At 47.2% G+C, this 22,043-nt stretch overlaps 6 protein-coding genes across 11 annotated transcripts in view; 3 read left to right on the forward strand and 3 right to left on the reverse strand.

Annotated features, from left to right (window-relative positions):
* Positions 1-836, reverse strand: part of LOC117891824 (terminal nucleotidyltransferase 5C) — a 42,914-nt gene extending 42,078 nt beyond the window's left edge. Inside the window, exon 1 of the mRNA XM_034797563.1 lies at positions 480-836. The gene's annotated coding sequence lies outside the window, so the exon portion shown is untranslated. The remainder of the gene's footprint in view (positions 1-479) is intronic.
* A 1,068-nt stretch (positions 837-1,904) lies between these two features.
* Positions 1,905-9,639, reverse strand: LOC117891832 (kynurenine 3-monooxygenase). 2 transcript variants are annotated; one of them, XM_034797581.1, is made up of 4 exons: positions 9,617-9,639; positions 3,534-3,672; positions 2,346-3,392; positions 1,905-2,287 (listed from the first exon to the last, which is right to left on the reverse strand). In XM_034797581.1, the coding sequence occupies exons 1-4, from the start codon at positions 9,622-9,624 to the stop codon at positions 2,048-2,050; spliced, it is 1,434 nt and encodes a 477-aa protein (XP_034653472.1). In that variant the 5' UTR covers positions 9,625-9,639; the 3' UTR covers positions 1,905-2,047. The 2 variants fall into 2 exon arrangements, with proteins under 2 accessions (XP_034653472.1, XP_034653473.1); XM_034797582.1 differs by lacking the exon at positions 9,617-9,639 and adding an exon at positions 9,451-9,572.
* Positions 4,603-7,500, forward strand: LOC117891840 (calcineurin subunit B type 2). Its single transcript, XM_034797590.1, has 4 exons — positions 4,603-4,857; positions 5,150-5,189; positions 5,728-6,026; positions 6,111-7,500. Exons 1-4 carry the CDS (start codon positions 4,855-4,857, stop codon positions 6,279-6,281), a joined length of 513 nt encoding a protein of 170 aa, XP_034653481.1. The 5' UTR covers positions 4,603-4,854; the 3' UTR covers positions 6,282-7,500.
* Positions 8,360-9,203, forward strand: LOC117891841. 2 transcript variants are annotated; one of them, XM_034797592.1, is made up of 5 exons: positions 8,360-8,520; positions 8,579-8,658; positions 8,729-8,861; positions 8,920-9,057; positions 9,142-9,163. In XM_034797592.1, the coding sequence occupies exons 1-4, from the start codon at positions 8,418-8,420 to the stop codon at positions 9,033-9,035; spliced, it is 432 nt and encodes a 143-aa protein (XP_034653483.1). In that variant the 5' UTR covers positions 8,360-8,417; the 3' UTR covers positions 9,036-9,057; positions 9,142-9,163. The 2 variants fall into 2 exon arrangements, with proteins under 2 accessions (XP_034653483.1, XP_034653482.1); XM_034797591.1 differs by having other exon boundaries at positions 8,920-9,203.
* Positions 9,640-9,898: 259 nt separating the features above from the next.
* On the forward strand, positions 9,899-16,856 carry LOC117891823 (DNA polymerase zeta catalytic subunit). 3 transcript variants are annotated; one of them, XM_034797561.1, is made up of 12 exons: positions 9,899-10,105; positions 10,171-10,400; positions 10,466-10,710; positions 10,770-11,017; positions 11,079-11,529; positions 11,591-11,710; positions 11,764-12,189; positions 12,248-12,329; positions 12,387-12,482; positions 12,553-14,943; positions 15,007-16,101; positions 16,165-16,856. In XM_034797561.1, the coding sequence occupies exons 1-12, from the start codon at positions 9,974-9,976 to the stop codon at positions 16,778-16,780; spliced, it is 6,132 nt and encodes a 2,043-aa protein (XP_034653452.1). In that variant the 5' UTR covers positions 9,899-9,973; the 3' UTR covers positions 16,781-16,856. The 3 variants fall into 3 exon arrangements, with proteins under 3 accessions (XP_034653452.1, XP_034653451.1, XP_034653453.1); XM_034797560.1 differs by having other exon boundaries at positions 12,248-12,482; XM_034797562.1 differs by lacking the exons at positions 9,899-10,105; positions 10,171-10,400; positions 10,466-10,710; positions 10,770-11,017 and having other exon boundaries at positions 11,393-11,533.
* A 131-nt stretch (positions 16,857-16,987) lies between these two features.
* LOC117891826 (protein kintoun) lies at positions 16,988-21,976 on the reverse strand. Of its 2 annotated transcripts, none has more exons than XM_034797566.1 (5): positions 21,830-21,976; positions 19,187-20,598; positions 18,113-19,115; positions 17,896-18,028; positions 16,988-17,692 (listed from the first exon to the last, which is right to left on the reverse strand). In XM_034797566.1, the coding sequence occupies exons 2-5, from the start codon at positions 20,388-20,390 to the stop codon at positions 17,519-17,521; spliced, it is 2,514 nt and encodes an 837-aa protein (XP_034653457.1). In that variant the 5' UTR covers positions 20,391-20,598; positions 21,830-21,976; the 3' UTR covers positions 16,988-17,518. The 2 variants fall into 2 exon arrangements, with proteins under 2 accessions (XP_034653457.1, XP_034653458.1); XM_034797567.1 differs by lacking the exon at positions 21,830-21,976 and adding an exon at positions 21,051-21,142.
* Between the last annotated feature and the right edge of the window lie 67 nt (positions 21,977-22,043).

Raw genomic sequence — 22,043 nt, forward strand, 5'->3', positions numbered from 1 at the left:
TTTCTATTAAAAGTTAAACAGTAAAACTGATCGACACGAAATGGGGGGAGCACTTTCTTTGAATCAGATATCGAGCACTAAAGTGGCAGTGGATGGATGGTAGTGATCCCAAACAACAACAACAAACTGATGGTGATAATGATAATTGGTGCTACGAATTTTGTATCTACAAATATGAATTCATACATATGTATGTATGTATGTAAGAATCTACATACTGTACATGTGTACTATATACATATATTTATTTTTGGAATATTACGTGAACGTAAGTAAACCAAACCGAAATGCTACAAAGCTACCGAAGAGTAAACCCCCCAAACGCTTTGTGTCGATTCTCTTCTTTTTCTCTCTGATTACCGCTGCAGTCTCACTCACACAATCACACACACACACCCAAGCACACAGAGTATAGAGAGAAAACTCCAGAAACTTTTGATTTTGACTTTGAATTTCAATTTCACTTTTTTGTGTGTTACCTTTTTTTCTGCCTCGCTATATTTTTCGCCGCTGATTATTTCGTATGGTTTGGCGGAACCACGCGTTTTTTGGTTAAAGCTTGTCGAAAGCTTCGAGAACGTTACGGTCGGATTAGATCGGTAAACGGTGGACGATTTACGGGTTGCGGGTGGCGGGTGAAAAGGGCAAGGGCGCGATACTCGATAATGCCTGCACTGGCACACTCTCACATACACCTGTTCTATGGACACAAACAAGTTACAGTTGCAAATGCCTTTTCAATTAACGGTTGCACAATGCTGTGGAAGATTGTCCGCTGGTCGGGGGATCGCTGGGCACAACAAGCGTCAAGTCTACTTGACGAACAACGAACATGTGACGGGCAAAGCAATAAACGGCGATGGGGCAAAGAGAGAGAGAGAGACCAGTTGGCGCTGGTGGCATTCTAGAGAACGAGCGACTGTATCGGAAATTAGCAACACAAACTGAGTCGGAAATGAGCAACAAACGGTGCTCTGCTGCTCTCTCCCCCACTTTGGGTAGTAGGTCAAGAGAGATGTGCTGGCTTAATGCTGACGATTGTTCGAGCTTTTTTTTCAAAAACAAAAGCTTATTTCAAGCCCCCTTTCTTTTGAATCTATAATTTTTTGCCCTTTGGCGCTCCTACAGTGTGGTACATACAGAGATGGAGAGAGTAAGATGAAGATTGCTGTAACGAAATACCGGCCGGCGATTGTGAAAGCACCGACCTTGTTCCTCCCTCTTGGGCAGCGGTGATAAAGCGAGACGGGCGATGGGGAGAGAGCAGTGCTAATTTAGCTTGCGCTCTCTCACTGCCAATCTCAAAAGCTTGCGGCGGGTGATGTATATTATGACCATGTATGATCGTGATGATTTATGAGCACCAGCACCAGCCCACCAGGGCGTCCGCTGACCAACCGTTCTTTAAGCGGACCCACTCTCTGCAGATGCACTGATCACGTGACGAAGGCTGCACCAATGGGCCACAAATAGCCGTTAGAACGGGAATAGCCGCAAAAATACCAAATCGCATTGTCGTGGCGTATTTTTGGCCTGTCGCCGACCAACCAACAAAATAAAACCACAAACATACATACATATCTATAAGTAGATAGTCCCAAATGCGATGCGTAGTAGCCGTGGCCACGCGGCCAACTAGAAATTTCAATTATTTTCCCAAAGCACACACACAAATATTTACCATCCGTCTTTAGATTTATGTAAATAAAAAAATAAATGTGTGTATGCAAATAAAAATGTACATTAGATCTACATATGTATGTACATATGTACATACGTACTCGACGCGTGCCTTAATTTTTGAGGGATGGGACAACAGTTTAAAATTCTGATGTTTCACGATGGCAATAGACAATAGCTTGATGTACCTCTTATGAGGTCCTTATTTTAATTTTTACTTCAAGTATACATTTAAAGTGATTTATTTAAAGAATCGAGAGAATATAAAACGAATAAGAAAATTGTATGCACTTGCAACAGCTTCTATTCTAATCGTCTAGGAGCATACTTATGTGGGCAAATATATAATTTAGATGAGTGAATTTGGTCAATGAAAACGCTGCACAAGGAACGCAGAGCCGGCCAGGAGAACGGCCATGAAGGTGCCGCCAAAGATGCGCTTCAGCAACAGGTCCTGCCACTTGCGATTGGCAATGCACTCGCTGTACGGCATGCTCGAGAAAGAGACACTGTTGTAGAGTGGAATCCAGCCAGGGAACAGTCGGAACAGCAGTGTGTCCAGCCACTTTCGGCAGCGGAATGACCAGCGCTTGGTAAGATCTCGCATCTGCAAGATTAGCACATAGAAGGAAGATATAGAAGGAAAGCAGCAAGGAAACACTCACCTCCACATAGTTGTACATCGCCAGGTCGCAAATGGCGAAGGCATCTTTCCAGCGTTTCTCGGTAAACTGCGCCAGAGCCTCGTCCAGCGGCAGCTGCTGTCCCAGAATGGAGGTCAGCAGGGTGACGTCTTCCATGCCGGCGTTCATGCCCTGGCCGTAGTACGGCACCATGGCATGGGCCGCGTCGCCCAGGATCAGTGCTTTGTCGGCATAATGATATGGCTTGCACTTGATGGACACCAGGTGCTGGGGCCGTGTCTTGAAGAAGTCCTTGATGAGCTGCTCCTCGCCAATGAGTGGCAGAGCGTCCCTGTAGTGCTGCCTGAAGAAGGCCAACAGCTGCTCCTGGCTCTGGATGCTGGCGAAGATCTTGAACGGCATCGACAGTGTCACCGTGAACGACTGGTCCTGGTTGGGTAGGGCAATCATCATGAAGGAGTTGCGCGGCCAGATGTGCAGGTAGTTGGGCGGCATCTGGAACTCTCCCCCCTTGGCGGGGATGCACAGCTCCAGGTAGCCCGTTTCAATGTACTCCTGCGAGTAGTTGAAGCCCGGCAGCTTGACCAGCTGCTGTCGCACGCTGCTGAAGGCTCCGTCGCAGCCGACAATGAGATCCGCGCTGGCCGATACCACCTCCTCGCGATGCGGCTGCTGGAACTCCAAGATGCCCTCGTTGATGTTGGCTCTGGTCAACTTGTGCTCGAAGTGGCAGCGTATATTCGGCAGCTTGTCGCAGGCGTTGAGCAGCAACTCGTTTAGCTGCTTGCGACCCACGGAGTAGAGACACTGCTGGGTGCACGGGTCGTACAGCACCACACTGGTCCGTCCGGTCACATCGTGTAGCATTCGACCGCGCATGGGTATGGCGGTGGCCAGGACCTGCTCCTCCAGGCCCACAGCAGCCAGGGCCTTGCGTCCCCGCTGCGAGAGAGCCAGATTAATGCTGCGCCCCTGCACGAGAGCAGCGCGACGAATGTCCTCGCGGTACTCGTACAAGTCCACGTGGTTGCCCATCCGGGCAAAGTTTAGGGCCGTCAAAGAACCGACCTGCCGAAAGAGATTGCCTGATAAGGGAGTTTGCTCTCCAAAAAATGGGATTATGATGGTCCATGGGTTCTGGTCTGCCACTGATAAGGGGCCACAGCACCAGCATCTAGATATCATATCTTGGGTACATATCACACTTACCAGACCCGCCCCGACAATGGCCACTCTTCGCCGCTGTAGCTCCTCCTCGCGGCCATTAACCTCTGCGCAGATGATGCCTGTGCCTTGTGCCATGACTTCTCCTCGTGACGGATGGGACTGTTCGCTTGGGCTGACGCCTCTGGAATGAAATGGAAACCAGCCCAGCGGGTGGAAAGATAGTTAGTCTAATGATTATGCTGGATAAATACACAGTAATTGCTAAATTGCTATCTGTATCTCTCCCACTAGTGAGCCGAAGAGAAGCCTACCAACTGTTTGACCGCAAAAGCCACTCAAAGTCTGCTGTCTTGGGCTAAACATAATTTAAAATGTATAGCGCGGAATTCATTACATATGCCATGCATTTCCAAAACACCTAACGGCCTTATGACACATTTAGCTAAATTTCTGTAATTTTTGTTTGGCCAGTCTTTGAAGTAGTTTACCATTTTCAAATTGGCGGCACACAGCATTGCATTCAAGTATTCGTGCTGTCACAGTCACAGTCACGCCTTCGTCGATAGGATACCGATGACGATATAATTAATGCTTTTTTGATATTTTGACATCGAAATTGAACTAAATTAAATTAATTTCATCAAGCTATTAAAATTATTATTTCGTAAAATTCGTTCTAGCCATTGGTATTTTGTTGAGAGCTCATACTTTAAGCGCAAAAATGAGCGAAACTTCATGGTATGTTTTAAAATGGAGTGGATTTTGCTTTGGATGCGTTGCATTTTCTGGGCTGTTTTGCCAGTTGTTCATACCCTAATTTCTCCCCAACAATTTCCCATGGGAAATTTTAAAAGCTTTGAATGGTTTGTTTAGAAACCATTAGGATATTTACAAACACTGATAGGAGATCCATCAAATGTTTGATGTAGAATTAGCAAGTCTCGTGCAAAATTGATTCGTCTAACGGGTAAAATTATAAGTTTACTGAAGAAAATTCCATCAAGCTTGTAATATTAAACCGAATATCAAAATCGAGGAATATGATTGTCATCGGTATGTTTACGGTATATTCTGCACAATGAGAAGGTTTATTTCGGTATATTTCTGAGGGTCTGATATATCCGCGGTCACACGAGTCGTGTTGCGTTTGCAAAATAATAGAAAAAGTTTAATATTTCAACAACAAAACCATAATACTAAATAAACCACACGAGAATGTGCAGGCAACTTCAAGGCATTGAATTATAATAGAAAACAGCGAACTAAAAGCGGACCGAGTGAAAGCAGAGCAGTGCAAAATCTCAAAATTAGTTGTACCATCTATAGATAGCACCCAAGGAAATCCACAAAAGGCAAAATAAAAATGGTAATAAAAACGGCCAACCAACCGAAATACATGTTCAAGAGCAAGTGTCGAGAATGGCGGGGAAGGCAAAGTGAAACGATGATAAAGAGGCAGAGAGTGCGAGAAGGGGACTGAGAGACCCGCAGGCAGTGTCCCGCTTTCTTTCCTTAAATTAAAGGAAAAGAATGAAAAGGAAACAAACTCTCTTGGCACCCCCTTCCCCACCACTTCCCCACTTTTGGCTGCAATAAATTTGTGAATTTTAGTGCTTTCGAATGGATTGCTGTAATATTCTCCAACATTTTATTTGTAGGGAAACGAAACATCACTGCCCATGGAAATGTGTTCCAATTGTAAGTACGATTTTTCAGTCAATGTCATTCTAACGGAATGGCAGCTGTTTATGAATATGCAAATAACAGCACATACATGTACACATGTACATATGGATGGTATATAGGTATGCACAGGCATTGTATATGGAACACTTATGTGGAATGGAATGCAAACGAAACGTGGAACAACGCGGCCGAATTTACAAAAGAAGCCCAGCAAAAAGCTGCGAGTAACCTTCAAAAAATCCTGCGATGCTCTACCTTAGATCCATCTCTTTAAGATGCTTTATTAATATAACCTGCTACTATTATCAGTATTTTTTTCGACTAATTTCTGTAAAAAGAAGGAATAACGGAGCGTCTGTAAGCTTGCTTAATTTTTGTTCTTGTTCTCGTCACACTGTGTTTCGGATGATGGGCAGACAGACAATCCGCATCTAAAAATAACACTTCACATATGAATTATGCGCATTCTTTCCCCTGGGCAGGGGATGCGGCTGCACCTTGGAGATTATCAACTCTGATTTTAGCTTTTCCAATGTACTTCTTTTGCCAGTCGATGCTGATGAAATTCGACGTTTGGGCAAACGTTTCCGCAAACTGGATCTGGACAATTCGGGAGCATTGAGTGTGGACGAGTTCATGTCGCTGCCGGAACTGCAACAGAATCCGCTGGTGCAGCGCGTGATTGACATATTCGATGCCGATGGCAACGGGGAGGTGGACTTTAAGGAGTTCATCCAGGGCGTCTCACAGTTCAGCGTTAAGGGTGATAAACTGTCGAAGCTGCGCTTCGCCTTCCGTATCTACGACATGGACAACGATGGATACATCTCGAATGGTGAACTTTTTCAGGCAAGCAAATACCGATCTCTAGGTTTAACAAAAAAAAAATAATCGATAATGGCGAAACTTACTATAAAAATTGGAATTTTGCAGGTTTTAAAAATGATGGTGGGCAACAATCTGAAGGACACGCAACTGCAACAGATCGTGGACAAGACAATCGGTTTCGCGGACAAGGATGAGGATGGAAAGATTTCGTTCGACGAGTTCTGCTCGGTGGTTGGAAACACGGACATACACAAGAAGATGGTTGTTGACGTTTAATAGGCTTACTGAAAATCATTATTTTTATATGCAGTTTTATTTATTCTTTTGTACATGCATATACGCATTCTTCTTTTTTTTTCCACAATTACTCCCATGATAATGTCATTTTTTTGTTGTTGATCAGCGATCAGAGATTCGCATTGTTATGAAGCTGTTAATGAGCCAGTTCAGTCAGTCAGTCAGTCAGTCGGTAAAACAATCAATCAATCAGTCAGCCAGTCAGTCAGTCGAGCAAGCAGTTACTCTTAAGTTGAAAAGTGAAATTGAAATAATGCGCCTCCTACTTACTTCTTAAATGTATAAATCTATATACATACATATACATGCATATATAGTCATAATTTATTATACAAATATACACATAATGAACTTACAAATCCCCAAAAAATCAAAACTAAAACTACACACAAAAACAATCTCCATTCAAAGTGAAGGCAAATAAAGCAAGCAAGGTTGAACCCATCCAAAGGATCTTTCCAATCGGCAAAGAGATTAAGAGAGAAAGGTTCGTGCGCCGCGACACTTCTATGATTGTTTTTCTGCTTATCCAACTCGTCGTTTTCCGGCTTACCACACGCACACACACACACACAGACACACCTGAGCCGGCGCCTGAACACGGCCATGTGTCTTAGTTTATGTTAATTATTTCTAATTCTCCTGTGATTTTGCCAAAAAAAAAACAAACAAAAAAAAAGAAATTGAAAAATTATAAAAAGAGATCAGAAGAGAAGAGCAGTGCAGAACAGGAGCATGAGAGAAGAAGGGAGGGAGTAGGGAGTGCGCGTGCTCCTCTATCGACTTAGCTTAGTCTTATTTACACATTGTGTACTTTTTATATATTTATACATACATACAACCTACTTGTACTAATCGAATGTTATAATCTACGTATTTTTTATATCTCTTGACTAACTTGAAAAGAAGGCAACAATGTTCTTAACTTCTTAATCCCAACCCAGCCCTACCTAATCAAGCCTAACTTTACTCAAATCAATCGGATATTACGACTTACGGCTGCTCGAAATTAACTTAACGAGACGCAAAACGAAACGAAACAAAATGAAATATGCTAGAAAGTTTATTGAGTATCAAAGAGTTAACTGAAGATCGAATAATTATACATACATCAATACATATGAAAGCAATGCCATGCAATGCGACGCGATGCGATATTGCATTACAATTTTATACTTAAAAGTAACTCTAGTTAAAACAAAAACAAGATCAAAGCGAAAGCGAAAACGAAAAGCGAATAAAATGCATGTTACAAATTTTACAATTAACAAACTTTTTGCACCACTCTTGCGCCACCAATCGATTTGTTAGCTAATCAATTCCATTGCATTATTCAAGAATAATCAAATCTAAACCTTAAACCTAAAACTAAATCCATTGTAAGGTCAAACCAAAGAGCCGAAAAACATTTTTATAAGCCTGCCGCCGCCCTTGCCCGCCTACTGAGAGAGAAAGATGAGGAGCCAGGGCTCGGCTTGCTGGCTTGATGACGCTGAAGCAATAAGAAGAAAAACTTTCAATAAAAATTATTTATACACCAATTTATCAAAGTGGGGCTGGTTTCTTTTTGAAAGCTAATATTTGTACAATTTTTCAAATACATGTGAAGCCCGGAAATATGTGGAAAATGGATACAAAAAAAAAAAAAACATTATCATTCCAGGAATATTATCAATTACGATTACGATCTTTTCTCTATATTTTGGTATAATTCTCTACTACAAACTATTCCTTCCGTGGATAATAACTACAGAATTGTTTCTGTACGTTGACGGCGCTTTCTATTCGATTTTCTTTAGGAAAGAAGTTGGAAATACCAATTTAGGGGACCCCTTCCAACCGCCCATAGTAAATGCTCAATCCCCACCGCTTTGTGATGAAATAAAGTGCAAATATTGGTCACAGCAAATGTCATCCAGTGAATATATCTGTAAATATACATATGTACATGGGCATGGGCTATATAAGAGAGGAAGTGAGTGCCGTGCCAGATAGGTAACTGATAAGATTGGGAGAGAAAAAGCTCCCCTTGTCGAAATATATCAAATTTATTTGTGAAAAAGTCTTCCTTACAAACGGACTGCCCGCGCAAGAAAGAAAACTAAAAGCGTGAAAATGCTCAAATTAGACAGCAAAAATGGCATTATCCTTACAGGAGTGCTGTCTGTGGTCTTTGCCATTGTCTACTTGGTTCTAATGGATGACCATTTCTGGCGATGTATTACAATCGAATCGCGAAGTTTGTCGAGTTATCTCATATCAAATACAATTTGCAGATGGATCGTACGACCTGGGTATACATGTGTCGGCGCTGCAAATACTGGGAAGCGTATGCCTAGTAATTGGTGCCATAAAGGTACGTCCAAGTGTGCATCTAGCTGCAGGCTTCGATTGATTAACTTCTTTATTCGTTTTGGTAACTGAAGGACAAGTATAAGCTGTTCGTGCCATGGATGATAACCTGTGGATTCTTCTTGTACCTCATGGTATATCTGGGCGTTGTTTTGCTGGCCAATGGCAACTGGCCCTTTGTTCCTATAATGGTGGTGCCATTTACAGGTATGCGGTCATCTCATTAACAATAACGACTATTCATTCCTTTCCCTGTTCTTTGCAGCCTATCTAAGCTATGCCCTGTTCTCGGTTCAAAAAGCATTCGATAGAATGCGAAAGGATGAGCCGCCATCGTACACGAATCTTGACGGAAAAAAGGATTTTATAAGCCACATATAATGAGTTAAATACATAAAAATATGTTTGTACATACATACATATGTATGTACAAATGTGTGTATATAAATCGCAAATGTAAATCTAATCTAATCGTAAAGCGCCAAAGCATTGTCGTCAATGGGCTGTTTCTATAAATCCAACAAAAATAAATGGAACGGCCGAACGCAATGCATACTGTCTGTGCACAGATCTTTATCTTTAGACCCTTGCTTGGGTGATTCAATATTATAGTTTTTACACAAAACTTTCGATCCTAAATGCAATATTAACATACATACATATGCACATACAGACAGGCAAATGTACATATACATATGTATGTATGTGTGTAAATACGTAGCTTTACTCACAGATCAGGCTCTATAATTTACTGTAATTTCCACTTATGTTTGTATATACAAACATACACACATACCTATATACATAATTTATGTGTGATTGCTGCAGCTCTTTGAAGTAATTATATTTACATATGTATATTATGGCAACAACAACAATTATTTCAACAGAAAGGTACACTGGGAACCGGATAGACTTGTGCGCGCTGTTTCCAGCTCAAAACATTAAGAAATATTATTTACCGTATCATCAGCCCATGGAAGCGCAGCAGATGTTAACATAAACTTGGATTCGAACAGTGCAGCTGAACATTTTTTTAACAGTTGATTTTCTGCAAAGCATATCTGCTTTAAATCAGTTAAAGGATACAGAGGATTATTGGCAGGGTAACAACAAACCACCGCTTTACCATTAGTTTATTCAAAATTGTTGCTTTTCTTGGGCAGCAGAAATGCAGCCCTACCTAACGATTCCTATCGATATAGCTATCGACTGAATTATGATATATCGGAGATAGGTCTATCGATGCTGAATTTCACAACAAACAAAAGCCGGGCTATTATTTTCTTTCTTTGGTTATTTTGTTTATCCCCACGGTCATGGCAGCAGCAGCACCCGGAATCGACGGCGTGTACTCCATTCGCTTGGTCATAGCTGACTTTTACATGGAGAAGCCGCAATTCGGCCAGGATCCCTGCTACTCGGAGTTGCGCGGGAAGGAAATTAAGCGAGTCGGTGTCCCAACATTGAAGTTATTATGAACCCTACTGATATTTACTGAATTGTTTGTAAACAGGTGCCGATCATTCGCATATTCGGGGCCAATTCCAGTGGACAGAAGACCTGCATGCATGTGCACGGCGTGTTTCCCTATTTCTACATACCGTACGATAAGAAGGACTTTGAATCCTTGGAGCGGGGCATCTTACAGATTGCCATGCACCTGGACAAGGCACTCAATATATCGCTGGGTCAGGGCAGCTCCAATGCCCAGCATGTGTTCAAAATCCAGTTGGTCAAGGGCATGTGAGTCGGGCGGAACAACAATCAGCGAAACATGGAACCAATCTGAAACATGTCTTCATTTTCAGCCCCTTCTATGGCTACCATCGTGTGGAGCATCAGTTTCTCAAAATATACATGTTCAATCCACGCTTCGTGCGACGCGCCGCCAACCTTCTCCAGAGCGGGGCCATACTCAGCAAGAACTTCAATCCGCACGAGTCCCATGTTCCCTACATACTGCAGTTCATGATCGATTTCAATCTGTATGGCATGAGCTACCTGCATGTACCACTGGAGGTGCTCAAGTTCCGCCGCAGCCATGAGGAAGAAGGCAAGCCATTGCTGCACGCTTTTGTAGACCCTTTAGCCAAAGTCTAATGCATTTTTCAGTGATTCCCTATCCGAATGTAAAGCCCGCACAGCTGCTGGACACTACCAGCGTTAAGAAGATGTCCTGCAGCTCCCTGGAAATAGACGTCAGTTCGAACTTCATCCTGAATCGCTTCCAACTAGTCGCCAAGGGCAAGGGCAGTCACACAAATCCCGGCATTGAGGCCATCTGGAATGACGAGAACGTGAGGCGCCAAAAGCTGGCCCAGAGCTACGCTGCAGCAGCCGATGAGCAGAAACTGAATGCGGTAGGACCTTGGTTACTGCTCCTTCTGCATGTATGACCAATTATTTAGCTTGCTACTTTAGATTCCAGTCCTGCAACTGCCGCCCACGCAGCCACGACTGCATGTGGAAGTCGCCGAGAGTGATGTGTTCTACCGCACGGCTCTCGAGAGCAAACTGCTTACCCTGGAGCAGTCGACGATGTCCGACCAAACACTGTCGGATCAGACGCATCTCGGCAATGCCACCATGCAGACCACTTTGCCCAGCAGCAAGGAGCATCGACGCACATACAACCTGCAAAAACTGATGGCCAATGCCGTTTATCCAGAGGAATGCTCCCAGGATCAGCAGCAGCTGCTGGTCAATGCCTCGTTTATCCAAAATCACGTAGCGAGCAGCAGCAATGGCAGCTTCTCTGGCGCTTCCTTTGCAGAAAAGGACGAGTCTGCCTACTTGGATGAAACGCTGGTGGACGAGGAGCTAGTCTTGAGCCTTACCCAGCCCCACGGAGCTGTGCCACACGATGCTACCTGTAGGTAAACCGGAATCAATCAATCTCTAACCAAACATTCATTTCCCCTCCTCTAATTCAGTAAGGGAAGAAGACCTGGAACTGCTGGAGGTCCTGCAGCAGCTGGAGGAGCAGAGTGCCAATGAGTCGCGCATCGATTTGGACAGCTCGTTGGCGCCCCTGTCGCAGCAACACAAGCACTGTAAGTGCCAGTCACTGCCACATTATTGATTCATTTCACTATGTTCCCTTTAGTTGAACTAACTCCAGAGCTGCTGGACAAGGAGACGGCAGCAGCGGCTGTCGGTCCGCATCAGGCGTCCGATGAAGACTCTGATTCTGAGGAGGAAACAAACCCTGGGAGCAGGCATGACTTCTCCACCGCCCTGGATGGTATCGATGAGCTGTTGCTTAAGCTAACACAAAGCCAACCTGCTGAGAAAGGGCAGACGGAGCTAGAACCCACACCGAAGCTGCCGCAGATCGATGGCACGGATGATCTCCAGCGCACACCGAAAAAGTTGAGAGGCAAGGCAAAGGCGACGGCGACCGAGAGTCCGCCCAAGACACCCACCACACCCAAAAGGGACAGCCAGTTGAGGTCTCCACGCACACCCAAGTCCAGTGCGGCCAAGAAATATGCTCCACTGCCTCTCACCATCGGCAGCAGCTCCACGAAGAGTGAGTACAGCTGGACAGATGGAATAATTGCCTCTAATTGCCTCGACGCATATTGCAGAAAATGATGTGGCAGCCACAGGGAAATCCACGAATCCCAGACTTAGTCTGCAGCTCGATCAACGACCCAAGGGTAGCCAAGGGTATGCCACCACACAGATACATTTCGACAGTCTGTTCCTTATCCGTTTCTCGTTTAGGCCCGAGCTGTCGCTGCGCAAGAAGCTGGCCATGACGGAGCTGCGCCGCAAAAGTGTCGAGGAGTCGTCAAACAGCTTCGTCCTGTTGCAGAATGAGTAGGAGAATAGTCCCAAGTCACCCGCTCTTCTTTGAGCAATAAATTACAAATTTTATTCTCTTTGATAGCTCCACTCCACGGCGCAGTACCAGGAGACTTACCCGCAATCTGGACAAGACTCATCTCATCTGCTCCCTGACGCCGCGAGAGAAAACTCCCAAACTCACGGACCTGTTCGAAACAGCTTTGGATGCTGAGGAAGAGCAGAAAAAGCCACGTCACAGTGCGCGTCATCAGGCTGAGAAAGCGAGTCCTTTGGCAACGGAGACCAGTAAAGGCAGAGCCCAAAAGTCACAGAGAAATGGCTCGGAAGAGGTGAACATAGTTACGCCAGCTAAGAAAAGCAGCCGAAAAATGCCTAAAAGTACTCGAAAGGATATTCATTTAGAAGAAGCCCAAACAGAGTCTGTTCCGGAAGCCACTCCCAGCGGGGTGAGCAATCTGCCAGCTAGCGATGATGAGGCGATCGAGTCCGATACTGAACGCGATCAATTGCTAACCAAACTGCGTAAGACTCCGAATCTGAGACGCTTGCGAAGGAGTTTCCGCTCGGAGGTGTTGACCAAACAGCACGAGGCGACGCCAACCACAGTCAGTCCTGCTCCAGACGAGGGACAGACCACGCCACAGCTGAGTCCCAGGAGCAACGAGAGCCAGACACCCGAGCTAATGAAGAGCTTCTATGAGCACTCACTGATCATCAATAGTCCGTCGTTATTTAGTGATCACATGGACAGTCCCCAGTGCTCTCCTGATTTTGCACCTGCCCCTCTGAAGGCTGATTCGTTTGTCATTGCACCCTTGGAGCTGCCACCGACCTACGATGAGGTGGTTCGCGGCTGCCATAAGCTGGACATACACGAACACGAATTCCAGCAGCCCTTCTACAGCAATCCGGGCGATGTGAGCAAGGTAACCGAGGTGGGATTCCTGGTCCTGCATATTCCCGGCAACAAGCTCAACGACTGTGATCCCTTTCAAAGCATTCTGGGAAACGACAAGGGCTTGGCTGCCTGGCGCCGTCAGCAGCTGATTGCCATCGGCGGCCCGGCCATGTTGCAACGGCATCGGGGCGAGCAGCGCATCCGGGAGTACTTCAGCAGTGGCCAGACGATTGCCATTGAGCCGGCACAGAGTGCGCCCAGTCGACAGGAGGCCAAGATCTGGCTGAAGGCCAGGGAGCTGCTGCGGCAGCGCGAAGAGCCAGAGCGAGGCAACGACGTCGACAGTCCGATCAAGGTCAAGCGCCAGAAGATCACAATGATGCTGCAGAACGATGAAGGCGCAGCTGACAGCGAGGAGGATGGGGACTGTACCCTCAGCCTCACACCAATGTCCCAGGCAAAGGCAAAAGCAACGCCAAAAAGCAGTAAGGGTCCCGCGCAGACCAAACTCAACTTTAGGGCATCCCTGGACGAAACAGCGGAACCGCAGCAGGGCAGCAGTCAGGCCAGTGACCAGAGCAGCGTCTCAAGCAGTGCCGCACAGGCGGAACTGGACCGCACCTCCTTCCTGCGACAGCTGGACCAGCCGGGCCACCACCAAGAGGGGCAACACGAGCTCAGCTTCGGCCTGAGCCACGCGACGCTGGACAACACGTTTGGCTTCAAGGTGAATCTGGAGAACCTGCAGCAGGCCAAGGCGGATATTGAGTGCAACTACTTGACCATAATGACGCTGGAGGTGTTTGTGTCGACGCGAGGCGAGCTGCAACCCGATCCGATGCACGACGAGATCCGTTGCCTGTTCTATGCCATTGAGCACAGCCTGCCGCATGCGGATGCGGCTGGGTCGCTGCCCAGCAAGGCCTGTGGCTACATTATGGTCAATCATGCCCAGGATCTGCTCAGCGAGGGACTGATCCATGGCCTGGACAAGGACATTGAAGTTCAGGTGGTAGCCTCTGAGGCAGAGGCAATGGAGGCTCTGTTGGCCTTGTGTGCCCGCTGGGACGCGGACATCTATGCCGGCTACGAGATCGAGATGGCCTCCTGGGGCTATGTGATCGACCGGGCCAAGCATCTGTGCTTCAACATAGCCCCCCTGCTGTCCCGCGTGCCGACGCAGAAGGTGCGCGACTTTGTCGACGAGGATCGGGAACAGTTCACCGATCTGGATGTGGAGATGAAGCTCTGCGGCCGCATCCTGCTGGACGTGTGGCGGCTGATGCGCTCCGAGATTGCTCTCACCTCGTACACCTTCGAGAACGTAATGTACCACATCCTGCACAAGCGCTGCCCCTGGCACACCCCCAAGACGCTCACCGAGTGGTTCGACTCGCCCTGCACCCGCTGGATCGTGCTGGAGTACCATCTGGAGCGAGTCCGGGGCACTCTGGCGCTGCTCGATCAGCTGGATCTGCTGGGACGCACCAGCGAGATGGCCAAGCTCATTGGCATCCAGTTCTACGAGGTTCTGTCGCGAGGCTCCCAGTTTCGAGTCGAGAGCATGATGCTCAGGTGAGCAAAACAATTCCCTTTCGCAGCAAAGTCCTTTGGTTATCCTCTTGTCGCATTTTCCAGAATTGCCAAGCCCAAGAACGTGGTGCCACTGTCGCCCAGCGTCCAGCAGCGCGCGCACATGAGGGCGCCCGAGTACCTGGCGTTAATCCTGGAGCCGCAGTCCCGCTTCTACGCCGATCCCCTGATTGTGCTTGACTTTCAGAGTCTCTACCCCAGCATGATTATTGCGTACAACTATTGCTTCTCCACCTGCCTGGGCCGGGTGGAGCATCTGGGGAGTAGCTCCCCCTTCGAGTTCGGAGCCTCACAGCTGCGCGTGTCGCGCCAAATGCTGCAGAAACTGCTGGAGCACGATCTGGTCACGGTGTCGCCGTGCGGCGTGGTGTTTGTCAAGCGTGAGGTGAGGGAGGGCATCCTGCCGCGCATGTTAACCGAGATTCTGGACACGCGCCTGATGGTCAAGCAGTCGATGAAGCTGCACAAGGAAAACTCTGCCCTCCAGCGGATTCTGCACTCCCGTCAGCTGGGACTGAAGCTGATGGCCAACGTGACCTACGGCTATACGGCGGCCAACTTCAGCGGACGCATGCCGGCCGTGGAGGTGGGCGACTCTGTCGTTGCCAAGGGCCGCGAGACTCTGGAGCGTGCCATAAAGCTGGTGGAGGCCAACGAGGAGTGGAAGGTGCGCGTGGTATACGGCGACACGGACTCGATGTTTGTCCTGGTGCCGGGCCGCGATCGGGCGGAGGCATTCCGGATAGGCGAGGAGATAGCCCAGGCCGTCACCGAGATGAGTCCCCAGCCAGTGAAGCTAAAGCTGGAGAAGGTCTACCAGCCCTGCCTGCTGCAGACCAAGAAGCGCTACGTCGGCTACATGTACGAGACGGCCGACCAGGTGCAGCCCGTCTACGAGGCCAAGGGCATTGAGACGGTGCGTCGGGATGGCTGCCCGGCAGTGGCCAAGATGCTGGAGAAGGTGCTGCGTCTGCTCTTTGAGACGGCGGACGTTAGCCAGGTGAAGCAGTACGTCTGTCGCCAGTTCACCAAACTGCTCTCCGGACGGGCCAACCTGCAGGATCTCATCTTTGCCAAGGAGTTTCGCGGACTCAATGGCTACAAGCCCACGGCCTGTGTGCCGGCCCTGCAGCTAACGCGGTGAGTCGAAGTTTGTTGCTATGTTCTGCAAGAATCAATTTCTTGAACCAATTCCATTCCCAGCAAGTGGATGCAGAAGGATCCCAGGCGCATACCGCGTCGGGGCGAGCGTGTACCCTTCATTATCATCAATGGGCCACCAGGCGTGCAGCTCATCCGTCTGGTGCGCAGTCCCCACGACATTCTGGCCAACGAGGGCCACAAGATCAATGCCATCTACTACATCACCAAGGCCATTATTCCGCCCCTGAACCGCTGCCTGCTGCTGGTGGGTGCCGATGTCAACGATTGGTTCACCAGCCTGCCGCGCAAGCTGCTCATGATGCCCGCCCTAGCCACGGCCAATGAGTTGGCCAGCGGCAGAGGCGCCAAGTCCACCATCTCCCAGTATTTCTCCACCACCAGCTGTGTGATTGATTGCGGCCGCCAGACCAAGGCTGGCATTTGTACCGAATGCCTGCGGAACGCTACCAAATGTGTTGTTATGCTGGCGGACAAGGTGGCCCGCCTGGAGCGTGGCCATCAGCTAACGCAGCAAATCTGCCAGTCCTGCTGCGGGCGTGCTGGCAGTCTGCAGTGCGACTCCCTCGACTGTCCCGTGCGATATGTGCTGGAGGTGAAGCGTCGCGATCTGCAGCAGATTGGACACATTCGCAGGCTGCTCGAGGAGAATTTCTAAAATAACTTGGTGGGTTGTGCTCCAGTGTGGGAGTTTCTTAAGAGTAGGAAATACGCAGACACTAGAACAATTTCAGTAGTCAGTTCATGCACATTTAATTGACTGAAATACATTCAGGATGATCATGCTATCCGGCATATAAATATACTCGTATATTTTGCAACTTTTCTGCGCGCTTAAAAGAGTTAAAATTACATTCATTTGTTGTTTAGCCAGATTTCCTACACATCTAAAATGGCTTAGACACTACTTGTGGGGTTTGTTGCTCTGTAATACTAGAGGAATTTGTTAACTATTGATGTTTAAGCATACTTTTGTGATTGTTTTTTTGTGTGTTTAAATGAATGTTGTAATAGTATGTATGAATATGATTAAATAATTGCCTCAAGCTGCTGCAGAAATCAATTTAAAGATGGGAGTTTCATCTAGGCCATAATTGTGTGTGTGTGTGTGTGTGTGAATGAGTATGTGCATGTAAATGTTTAAAATTATTCAACTTTGTGTTTCACTTTTGATTACGATTTAATGCTACGATTAAACAATTTCATTTCAATAGTTAACCAAATTTATAACAATTTGCATATGATTTAAGGTATTTCTGATTTTGAGCAGTTTGTGGCAGAAACATCCCACAAATTACAATAATAAATATAGCAAAAAATAAAAATAGAATAGTTTCCAGTTATTTTGTTTGCATCTTAAAAACTACAAAAAAATACGCCTCTTTTATGTCTTTCCTTAGATTTCATTTTCTTCATCATCCATTTCAAACATCATGGCATCATTCTTGGCATCAGCATCGGCGTAGGACTGCGAGTTGCTGTCGATGCGGTGGTTGGCAGCTGCTCCAGTCAGATCCAGTCCGCTATCGTGCAGTTTGTTGCTTTCGTTGCATGAGCCTGGTTCCCCTTGCTGTTGGTAAAATAAAAGAAAGACATTAATTAGTTTCGGCAGATGGTATTTGAGTGTGAACTTTGGTCCACAATTCGCACAAATAGTTGATTAAATATTTGCCGTCTGGTCAAACAAAGACATTTCGCTGATGGCCACTAATTGAATTAGCAGCGTAACAAGCACTAGTTAATGAGAACAGTCCAATCTGCTTTGAATCTTACCTTGAGGGCAGTGCCACGGGTCTCCTCGTAATCAGCCGAATCGCCCTCGCTGAGGCGTCGCTGCTCGGCACGCAATTTGCAATTGCGACGCTTCTGATTCTTTTTACGCTGACCGAGGATGCTAGAGTCGTGTCTGTGGGAAAAGCACACACACACACACACACACACATAAATGTATTATTGCAAATTATTATAGTTATTTATTCGTGGAACTCACCTGAACACTTGCTTCATGATTTGGTCACTAAATCTAACAGTCTTCTTGCAGCTCTCCGAAAGGCCAGCCTCGGCCTGATCCTCCTCGGGAATGCCACCAAACGATTGCGAGAACAGAGAGCCCGAGGCATCCACAGAGCACGAGTGAGAGGAGAAGCCACAGTCATCGATGGAGGAGCAGCTGTCCGACATGGAGGGTCTGGGACCGTAGCGACTGAACCGCTTGAGAATACCCCTGTTACCATTTCCATTGCCAATGGTGCTGTCGTTGCACTCCGAGTAGCTGCGTTGCTTTCGCTGCGGCATATTGGGGGTGTTGGCATCCTTCTTACCCCCCAATGCATCTTCCTGCTGAACGAGCATGTCCTCACATGCAGACTCCGAGTAGGAGCGCTGCTTCTTGTTGCGCTTGCGTTGTTTTTTGCTTGGCTTTTTCTGCTGCTGTTGCTGCTCCTCATCCTCCTCCGTGGTGTTGGTGCCCAGTGGGGGGCTTACGTTGATCACCACGGCCTCTTTCGTTCGCATTATCTGAACATCCCTCGGGGGGTTGGGCTCGCGCCCATCATTTTCATCAGCCTTTGGCTTGTAGTGCCCGTAGACCTGATACTCTTTGAGATCGTTGGCTTGCAGACCGGCCAGATAGCTCGGTGGGGCCTTGCTTTCGGCACCCAGGAACAGCTTCATTATCACATTGTTGTCCCAGGCCTCCGCTTCGATGCTTTCGATACTGTGCTTCTCCTCGTACTCCTCCATATCCGCCGACGGCAGCTCCATGTAGAAGGCATAGTGTGTGGGATAGTAGCCACTGCCGATGGTGGAAAACTTCAAGGATACGCTCCGCTGCGCCTTCAATGTCACGATGGAATCCGGCTGGACGTGTGGCACGTCCAGAACAAAGGACATGGCATTGTCCAGGACATTGCAGTCGAATTTGGGCAGTTGATAGTGCACGGAATCGTTCAAGAACGCACTTTTTGCTAGGGCAGGCGGATCAGAGTGTGTGGCTGTGGAATGATTGAAAATGATATGGATCAGAGACGGAACGGGGAGAAAACTGCTCGAGCGTTTAACCTACCTAATTCAGGAATGTCCCCATCGGCATTATCTTCCACGGGGGATTCACTGTTGGAATGCAGCTCCACACCGCTGTCCTCGCGGCTGAGGAAGCGCAGTGTGTCGTGCATCTGGCGCTGCTGATTAAAACTCTTGCGCACCACGGGCAGGGTGATGCTGAGGCGCCGCTTATCCGTATCGAAGCGGGCATTGCCAGCCTTGTCGTCAACGGTGAAGGGCAGATCCACCTTGAGGCGGTACTTGGCACCGGTTCGCTCGCTCAACAGGTAAACAGACTTGGCAGTGACATCCAGCTGGCAGTCGGCAGTGGATCGGAGCAGCGGTAGCTCAATCTCCACGACGATTGAGCGTGGCATGGTCACATGGAGCTTCGCATCGAGCTCATCGGTGTACTCGGACAGGTCCACGTCGTGGCTTTGCTTGATGGAATACTTGGGCACAGCGAACTCTGGCACAGGTGTTGCCTGGGTTTTCATGGGCAGAATTTTGGGCTCTGAATTGGAGGCGGGCGGCTTCGTGGGATACATATGCTCGAGGGGATGCGGCTCCTGCTCCTCAGGTGTGGGATTGGCGGCCAGCTTGCGTATCACAGTGGGTCGGGCAATGCCTTTGTAGGCCAGCTTGGGATACTTCAGATTGGCACGGTCCAGGGCAACCTCGTACGCGCGCTCGACTGCGTCCAGCGCTGTGTCGATCAAAGCTTTCCGGAACTGAGAGTCACGGGTGGCCAGGTGCAGGGCATCCGGATGGAATACCACATCAAAGACCTTGCAGTAGTTGTTCTTGGCATCAAAGTCGTCCCGACCCTCCGTCTGGGCCATGGGTATGGACCAGCTTAGGCCACGACTTCCCGTCTCCGGATTCGTGCCCACCACGCTGTTGGGCCGGGCAACCTCCGGCGAACTGGCGATGTTGATGAAGCATTTCAACTCACCGTCAATGGACGTCTTCACGACAAATCCCGGCTTGGGGTGTACGAATTTAACATCAACGCCCCGCTCCTTCTCCAGCTGCGTGATCTCCTGCTCGTAGATCTTGCGGTTCTCTGGGTCCTGAACCTCATCGACATAATCGAAGAACAGCTTGCGAAACTCCTCTTTGCTAAGCGCCTCGCGGAAGGCCTCGAACTCGTCCTTGCTTATGTCGGCACGCTCTTCATTATGGCGCTTTGAGTGTTTATTACGTTTGCCGGCAGCAGTTGACATAGCGCTCTGTCTAACAATCACAACACAATGGCTCTGTGGGATCTATGAGCTCTCTTTTAACTTGCACTTGGATATTTTTTACACAAATATTAATTTCTGGAAATTTGTTGTAACTTGATGTGGCTTGGGAATATATTATTACTTAAAACACTTGAACACTTTGTTTTTACGTTGAAATTGAGTTTGAAATAGCGTCAAGCTGTTGCTTCTGGAAAGATATTAACGGGAACGAAATCAATTAAAACCGGCTGATGCAATTGCCAGTGGAAAATTTCCACTGTGATAACGGAAACTAGCTAAAGTCACCCCCTAAAGAGTTTCACCTACAATTGTCCTAGGTCTTGGCCTGTTCCCGTTAAACAAAAATAAATCTTACCCAAATAAATTTGGTATCACGAAATTCTAATCAGCATCTATAGGTAATCATATAAATTTTAATTTAATGACGCAGTAAGGCCGTTTGCCAAAGTTTGCCGGCTCGGATGTGTTTTGGAAACTTTTAAAGTATTGGTAATAGGTCGGCGGCAGAACCCAGAATCGCATTATGTAAGCAGCGTGGCGGCCCGGTCCACGCGTATTTTATTTAAGCAATAAATAAACAAACTGCGTAGTTTCAATTCTTGTATCCCTCTCCCTCTCCGCCCCTACACACTCACTCACTTGTGTTTGTGTGTGCTGTTTATTACGGTGCTTGCGCGGCGAGCGAGAATTTAGGAATGAGACGAGAGCTACACGAAATGCCGGCTGTTGGGGTCGGTCGGCACAGAGAGAATAGCGTGGAGGAGCTGCGCAGAGAGGGGCGATGTTCTTGATAAGCGAAAAAACCACTTGCCCTCAATTGTTTGTATTTGCCTGTGTTGTTAGCGAGGTTCCTATGTATCCTACATATATAGTGCGATTTGTTGCGCAGCCATACTAAATACACATTACACACCCACACAACCATATGTACCAATGATAATAACATGTACACAGAAACAAGCTGGAAGAAACAAGCCAGGGAAATGGGAGTCTTTTATACACATTTTTACATGTTTGTAAGTATCTTTCCTTCCCAAGGGGGCAAACTAGGAAAATTATAACAGTTACGTGACCGAACACATGTTCGGAGTGGAGTGTGGAGGAGGGGGAATGAAGGAAAACTCTTGTTTGATCGATGCAATGTAAAACTAATTGATTTTCTCTAATAAAACTCTAATAACCGGTCGGACTAAACTTGATATTGAAGGAGGGCCCCCACACTGGTCTGTGAAGAAATCATGTACATATGTACATACATTTGTACCATCGACTGTCCTGAATAGACATGTCTATGCCTACAATATCCATAGGTGCCTTCCCATGTATTGTATGTGCAACAACAAATCCGAATCGACTATTGCAGGCCTACTTAAGAGTCTGTCCCAAACTTGACATCTTGAATCGAGAACAGAACTTACCTTAAAATTAAATCAATATGCGTTTAGATTCTCAAAATTAAACACAATTTTGTTGCTTTAATTAAGTTGTTTTTATAGGAGTTTGGCCTGGACGTTCTAGAAACTATTTCTTGCTGGACCCGGCTCACGTGTGTGTGTGTGAGTGCTTTCCTACGGAAAATTGGTAGATTTTTGAATGCAGTATTTGCTTGGTATTCGCTCTTTGGTATTTTTG

This window comes from Drosophila subobscura, chromosome E (genome assembly GCF_008121235.1).
Source record: "Drosophila subobscura isolate 14011-0131.10 chromosome E, UCBerk_Dsub_1.0, whole genome shotgun sequence".
Lineage (NCBI taxonomy): Eukaryota > Metazoa > Arthropoda > Insecta > Diptera > Drosophilidae > Drosophila > Drosophila subobscura.